Source organism: Oncorhynchus masou, chromosome 31 (genome assembly GCF_036934945.1).
Source record: "Oncorhynchus masou masou isolate Uvic2021 chromosome 31, UVic_Omas_1.1, whole genome shotgun sequence".
In the NCBI taxonomy this organism is placed as follows: Eukaryota; Metazoa; Chordata; class Actinopteri; order Salmoniformes; family Salmonidae; genus Oncorhynchus; species Oncorhynchus masou.
The window spans coordinates 94,289,849-94,297,757 of NC_088242.1; the positions used below are offsets into that span (position 1 = coordinate 94,289,849).

General features: G+C 45.0%; 1 protein-coding gene across 2 annotated transcripts in view; it reads right to left on the reverse strand.

Moving 5' to 3' along the window:
• Positions 1 to 7,909, reverse strand: part of LOC135524781 (calmodulin-regulated spectrin-associated protein 2-like) — a 125,694-nt gene that overhangs the window by 25,621 nt on the left and 92,164 nt on the right. For both annotated transcript variants that reach the window (XM_064952597.1, XM_064952598.1), the window contains one exon: positions 7,267 to 7,406. In XM_064952597.1, coding sequence (XP_064808669.1) covers positions 7,267 to 7,406 — 140 coding nt within the window. The remainder of the gene's footprint in view (positions 1 to 7,266; positions 7,407 to 7,909) is intronic.

Sequence of the window (7,909 nt, forward strand, 5' to 3'; positions counted from 1 at the left end):
GTAGCCTAGTGGTTAGAGGCAGGTAGTCTAGTGGTTAGAGGCAGGTAGCCTAGTGGTTAGTGGCAGGTAGTCTAGTGGTTAGAGGCAGGTAGCCTCGTGGTTAGTGGCAGGTAGCCTAGTGGTTAGTGGCAGGTAGCCTAGTGGTTAGAGGCGGTAGCCTAGTGGTTAGAGGCAGGTAGCCTAGTGGTTAGAGGCAGGTAGCCTAGTGGTTAGAGGCAGGTAGCCTAGTGGTTAGAGGCAGGTAGCCTAGTGGTTAGAGGAAGGTAGCCTAGTGGTTAGTGGCAGGTAGCCTAGTGGTTAGAGGCAGGTAGCCTAGTGGTTAGAGGCAGGTAGCCTAGTGGTTAGAGGCAGGTAGCCTAGTGGTTAGAGGCAGGTAGCCTAGTGGTTAGTGGCAGGTAGCCTAGTGGTTAGAGGCAGGTAGCCTAGTGGTTAGAGGCAGGTATCCTAGTGGTTAGTGGCAGGTAGCCTAGTGGTTAGAGGCAGGTAGCCTAGTGGTTAGTGGCAGGTAGCCTAGTGGTTAGAGGCAGGTAGCCTAGTGGTTAGAGGCAGGTAGCCTAGTGGTTAGAGGCCGGTAGCCTAGTGGTTAGAGGCAGGTAGCCTAGTGGTTAGAGGCAGGTAGCCTAGTGGTTAGTGGCAGGTAGCCTAGTGGTTAGAGGCAGGTAGCCTCGTGGTTAGAGGCAGGTAGCCTAGTGGTTAGAGCGTTGGACTAGTAACCGAAAGGTTGCAAGTTCGAATCCCCGAGCTGACAAGGTACAAATCTGTCGTTCTGCCCCTGAACAGGCAGTTAACCCACTGTTCCTAGGCCGTCATTGAAAATAAGAATTTGTTCTTAACTGACTTGCCTAGTTAAATAAAGGTAAAAAAAAAAAAAGAGGCAGGTAGCCTAGTGGTTAGAGGCAGGTAGCCTAGTGGTTAGAGGCAGGTAGCCTAGTGGTTAGAGGCAGGTAGCCTCGTGGTTAGAGACAGGTAGCCTAGTGGTTAGAGGCAGGTAGCCTCATGGTTAGAGCATTGGGCCGGTAACCAAAAGGTTGCTGGATCAAATCCCTGACCTAACAAGGTAAATATCTGTCGTTCTGCCCCTGAACAAGGCAGTTAACCCATTGTTCCCCGGTAGGCCATCAATGTAAATAATAATTTGTCTTCAATAAAAAAAAAAACATGGCCACAACGAATGGGATCATTACATCATCATACTGCAACGCTGAATCTCTCTCTCTCAGCATGATGGGAACTGCACTGTACTGGCAACTAGGGTGTGATGAGCCCACAGAAAACTGGGTCATCACATAACCAGCTCTGGATTCTACCATCCTACAGTACAGAGCTGAGAATAGGTTTGGAATATGGCCGCCGGGCCACCCAACATAGAACATTGACGTAGTTCTTGTAAATCAAATGTTATTGTGGTTAGCATAAACCCAATCCCAGTACCATGATAGATACAGTAGAACATGCCTTCTCAGTCAGTAAGTTCTGTTTTGCCTGGCTCGCAGCACTGAACCAAATTCCCTCCAAAGTGGATCTGATTCAAGATCGGTTTTTTTGTTGTAGTTGCAGAAAATTCCTATTATTCAAGGGTTACGGCAGCACCCTCAGCACCCTCTACTTCCTGCGGCCGTGGGTGGAACGACCTGGTAGACTAACAATTGCTTACAAAATATTTCCGTTAAAATAAAGCCAGAAATACAAGCATTTCACTACACCCGTAATAACATCTCTGAAGATGTGTACGTGATCAATACATTTGATTAAAAAAAATATATTTTCTGAAATGAATGTATTAGAATGGATATTTTGTTTTTATTCACGGGTAATTCATCCGTTTAATACTTCATCCGTTTAATCCTTCATCCGCTTCATCCTTCATCCGCTTCATCCTTCATCCGCTTCATCCTTCATCCGCTTCATCCTTCATCCGCTTCATCCTTCATCCGCTTCATCCTTCATCCGCTTCATCCTTCATCCGCTTCATCCTTCATCCGTTTAATCCTTCATCCGCTTCATCCTTCATCCGCTTCATCCTTCATCCGCTTCATCCTTCATCCGCTTCATCCTTCATCCGCTTCATCCGCTTCATCCTTCATCCGCTTCATCCTTCATCCGTTTCATCCTTCATCCGCTTAATCCTTCATCCGCTTAATCCTTCATCCGCTTAATCCTTCATCCGCTTAATCCTTCATCCGCTTAATCCTTCATCCGCTTAATCCTTCATCCGTTTAATCCTTCATCCGTTTAATCCTTCATCCGTTTAATCCTTCATCCGTTTAATCCTTCATCCGTTTAATCGTTGGTTACACTGTTATACAACTACCGTGCCAGCCCTAATGAACTAAACTCCAAACTCACCTTTGGACACGGGGCTCTACGACGGCCCATGCCTGAAGAGTCCATTTTCAGGACAGTACTTCTGAGGCCGTCCTCTACAAGGATACAGAAAACTGGGCTGTAGTGAATGAAGAGCTGTTTGTTTCCGGCCAGTTTCTCAATACATTGGCAACAACACACGTGGCCAACACACTCTATTCACAGCCTAGGAGACAACAACACACACCATGTGTCCATCCATTCTGCTCAGCCTAGGAGACAACACACCATGTGTCCATCCATTCTGCTCAGGAATACAAACCCATATAATGCATCCAGTGAAAAATAGAAAAATAAAGGGGGAAAAATGAGGGCTAGAGAGAGAGAGGGAGAAAGAGAGGAGAGAGAAGGCTAGAGAGAGAGAGGGAGTAGTGAGAAGGCTATATAGAGAGAGAGAGAGAGAAGGCTAGAGAGAGGAGAGAGAAGGCTAGAGAGAGAGAGAGAGAGAGAGAGGAGAGAGAAGGCTATATATATATATATATATATATATAGAGAGAGAAGGCTATATAGAGAGAGAGGAGTGAGAAGGCTATATAGAGAGAGGAGAGAGAGAAGGCTAGAGAGAGAGGAGAGAGAAGGCAAGAGAAAGAGAGAGAAGGCAAGAGAAAGAAAGAGGAGAGAGAAGGCTATAGAGAGAGAGGAGTGAGAAGGCTATATAGAGAGAGGAGAGAGAAGGCTAGAGAGAGAGAGGACCGTGGAATATGCGTCAACAGTAACCTTGGGAAAATCCTCTGCATTATCATTAACAGCAGACTCGTACACTTCCTCAATGAAAATAATGTACTGAGCAAATGTCAAATTGGCTTTTTACCAAATTACCGTACAACAGACCATGTATTCACCCTGCACACCCTAATTGACAACTAAAACCAAAACAAAGGCAAAGTCTTCTCGTGCTTTGTTGATTTCAAAAAAGCCTTTGACTCAATTTGGCATGAGGGTCTGCTATACAAACTGATGGAAAGTGATGTTGGGGGTAAAACATACGACATCATAAAATCCATGTACACAAACAACAAGTGTGCGGTTAAAATTGGCAAAAAACACACAAATTTCTTCACACAGGGTCGTGGGGTTAGACAGGGATGCAGCTTAAGCCCCACCCTCTTCAACATATATATCAACGAACTGGCGCGGGCACTAGAAAAGTCTGCAGCACCCGGCCTCACCCTACTAGAATCTGAAGTCAAATGTCTGCTGTTTGCTGATGATCTGGTGCTTCTGTCACCAACCAAGGAGGGCCTACAGCAGCACCTAGATCTTATGCACAGATTCTGTCAGACCTGGGCCTTGACAGTAAATCTCAGTAAGACCAAAATAATGGTGTTCCAGAAAAGGTCCAGTCACCAGGACCACAAATACAAATTCCATCTAGACCCTGTTGCCCTAGAGCACACAAAAAAACGATACATACCTTGGCCTAAACATCAGCGCCACAGGTAACTTCCACAAAGCTGTGAACGATCTGAGAGACAAGGCAAGAAGGGCATTCTATGCCATCAAAAGGAACATAAATCTCAACATACCAATTAAGATTTGGCTAAAAATACTTGAATCAGTCATAGAGCCCATTGCCCTTTATGGTTGTGAGGTCTGGGATCCGCTCACCAACCAAGACTTCACAAAATGGGACAAACACCAAATTGAGACTCTGCACACAGAATTCTGCAAAAATATCCTCCGTGTACAACGTAGAACACCAAATAATGCATGCAGAGCAGAATTAGGCCGATACCCACTAATTATCAAAATCCAGAAAAAAGCTGTTAAATTCTATAACCACCTAAAAGGAAGCGATTCCCAAACCTTCCACAACAAAGCCATCACCTACAGAGAGATGAACCTGGAGAAGAGTCCCCTAAGCAAGCTGGTCCTGGGGCTCTGTTCACAAACACACCTCACAGAGCCCCATGACAGCAGCACAATTAGACCCAACCAAATCATGAGAAAACAAAAAGATAATTACTTGACACATTGGAAAGAATTAACAAAAAAACAGAGCAAACTAGAATGCTATTTGGCCCTACACAGAGAGTACACAGCGGCAGAATACCTGACCACTGTGACTGACCCAAAATTAAGGAAAGCTTTGACTATGTACAGACTCAGCGAGCAGTCTTGCTATTGAGAAAGGCCGCCGTAGGCAGACATGGCTCTCAAGAGAAGACAGGCTATGTGCTCACTGCCCACAAAATGAGGTGGAAACTGAGCTGCACTTCCTAACCTCCTGCCCAATGTATGACCATATTAGAGAGACATATTTCCCTCAGATTACACAGATCCACAAAGAATTCGAAAACAAATCCAATTTTGAAAAACTCCCATATCTACTGGGTGAAATTCCACAGTGTGCCATCAGAGCAGCAAGAATTGTGACCTGTTGCCACGAGAAAAGGGCAACCAGTGAAGAACACGCACCATTGTAAATACAACCCATATCTATGCTTATTTATTTTATCCTGTGTCCTTAACCATTTGTACATTGTAAAAACACTGTATATATATATATATATATATATATATATATGACATTTGTAATGTCTTTATTGTTTTGAAACTTCTGTATGTGTGATGTCTACTGTTCATTTTTATTGTTTATTTCACTTTATATATTATCTACCTCACTTGCTTTGGCAATGTTAACACGTTTCCCATGCCAATAAAGCCCCTTGAATTGAATTGAATTGAGAGGAGAGAGAAGGCTATAGAGAGAGAGGAGTGAGAAGGCTAGAGAGAGGAGAGAGAAGGCTATAGAGAGAGAGGAGAGAGAAGGCTATAGAGAGAGAGGAGTGAGAAGGCTAGAGAGAGAGGGGAGAGAAGGCTAGAGAGAGAGGAGAGAGAAGGCTAGAGAGAGAAGGCTAGAGAGAGAGGAGAGAGAAGGCTAGAGAGAGAGAAGAGAGAAGGCTAGAGAGAGAGAAGAGAGAAGGCTAGAGAGAGAGAAGAGAGAAGGCTAGGGAGAGAGAAGAGAAAAGGCTCGAGAGAGAGAGAGAGAGAGAGAGAGAGAGAGAGAGAGAGAGAGAGAGAGAGAGAGGAGAGAGAAGGCTAGAGAGAAAGAGAGGAGAGAGAAGGCTAGAGAGAAAGAGAGGAGAGAGAAGGCTAGAGAGAGAGGAGAGAGAAGGCTAGAGAGAGGTAGAGAGAGAAGGCTAGAGAGAGAGAGAGGAGAGAGAAGGCTAGAGAGAGAGAGAGGAGAGAGAAGGCTAGAGAGAGAGAGGAGAGAGAGAGGCTAGAGAGAGAGAGGAGAGAGAGGCTAGAGAGAGAGAGAGAGAGGAGAGGAGAGAGAGAGAGAGAGAGAGAGAAGGCTAGAGAGAGAGAGGAGAGAGAAGGCTAGAGAGAGGAGAGAGAAGGCTAGAGAGAGAGAGTGAGTGAGAGAGAGAGAGAGAGAGGAGAGAGAAGGCTAGAGGGAGAGAAGGCTAGAGGGAGAGAAGGCTATAGAGAGAGAAGGCTATGGAAAGAGGAGAGAAGGCAATAGAGCGAGAGGAGAGAGAAGGCAGTAGAGAGAGAGAGGAGAGAAGGCTATAAACAGAAGAGAAAATAGGAGACATCCAACTCCAACAAACCAGAGCTGTGGTTGACTAGATCTATTCCAGACAGATCCCATTGTCCACCATGCTTTGTATTACATAATATGAATGTACACACTGCACACACTAGATGCCTGTCCGTTTGCCTGGTTTACCCAGTGTCCTTAGCTCTTTGGACGGTCTTAGTTCCATAATGATACATTTTATTTTCAAAGTCTCTTGGAACTTTTGGTGCCAACATGGCACCTTTTAAACATGATGTTGACCTAACTGTGTACAGTAATACCCTTTTCACTGACATGAGCCAGGCCACGAGGAGCTGTACTGTGCTGGCGTGGTGAAGCATGCAGCCTAGTTGTTGGAACTGAGCTTAAAAGAAAAATCTGAAAAGAAAGTAGAGCCAGCACAGTACAGTAGCGATAACAGGGTATTCATATCAGAGCCAGCACAGTAGCGATAACAGGGTATTCATATCAGAGCCAGCACAGTACAGTAGCGATAACAGGGTATTCATATCAGAGCTAGCACAGTAGCGATAACAGGGTATTCATATCAGAGCCAGCACAGTAGCGATAACAGGGTATTCATATCAGAGCTAGCACAGTAGCGATAACAGGGTATTCATATCAGAGCCAGCACAGTAGCGATAACAGGGTATTCATATCAGAGCCAGCACAGTACAGTAGCGATAACAGGGTATTCATATCAGAGCCAGCACAGTACAGTAGATAACAGGGTATTCATATCAGAGCCAGCATAGTACAGTAGGGATAACAGGGTATTCATATCAGAGCCAGCACAGTACAGTAGGGATAACAGGGTATTCATATCAGAGCCAGCACAGTACAGTAGGGATAACAGGGTATTCATATCAGAGCCAGCACAGTACAGTAGGGATAACAGGGTATTCATATCAGAGCCAGCACAGTACAGTAGGGATAACAGGGTATTCATATCAGAGCCAGCACAGTACAGTAGGGATAACAGGGTATTCATATCAGAGCCAGCTCAGTACAGTAGCGATAACAGGGTATTCATATCAGAGCCAGCACAGTACAGTAGCGATAACAGGGTATTCATATCAGAGCCAGCACAGTACAGTAGGGATAACAGGGTATTCATATCAGAGCCAGCACAGTACAGTAGGGATAACAGGGTATTCATATCAGAGCCAGCACAGTACAGTAGGGATAACAGGGTATTCATATCAGAGCCAGCACAGTACAGTAGATAACAGGGTATTCATATCAGAGCCAGCACAGTACAGTAGCAATAACAGGGTATTCATATCAGAGCCAGCACAGTACAGTAGATAACAGGGTATTCATGCGTCAGGTGTACTACAGTGAATCATTTAAAAGCCGTTGCCACGTGGACTCACTTTGAGGGACGAGGAGACGTACACCATGTCCTCCAGGCTGAAGTGGCAGCACCGGTCCAGATGCTCCCGACAGAAGTCCTGCACCAGCTGCAGGTTGTACAGGCTGTCGGCCAGCGACATGCACTCCTTCAGACAGATATCTGACAAGGACAAAGACGGGTCTGAGAGACAAGTGCTGCACCAATCAACTTGGAAGAGAATCAGGAAGTGGAATGTCTGTGATGATGACGGCAGTTAGTAATGCAGATGGATTTGTCCCTTTCGTTGTCTGGGATTTAGGGATCAGGATAATGGATGTTTTGCACAAGGTACTCAAGCCGTTTCGTAGTGTAAACAGAACCTTTAAATCAATCATCACTCTGAGTTGGTGGGGCTCAGTACTGAGCTGTGTGTGTGTGTGTGTATAATATATATATATATATGTGTGTGTGTATGTGTGTGTCTATGTCCCATCCACTTCATCAATAGGTTAATGAGATTAAGGGTATTCATGCGTCAGGTGTACTACTATATATATATATATGTGCTATATATATATATGTGTGCGTGTGTCTGTGTCTGTGTCCCATCCACTTCATCAATAGGTTAATGAGATTAAGGATGAGTTGATTATGAGGTTTGATTTTCATCACTAATGGCTGAT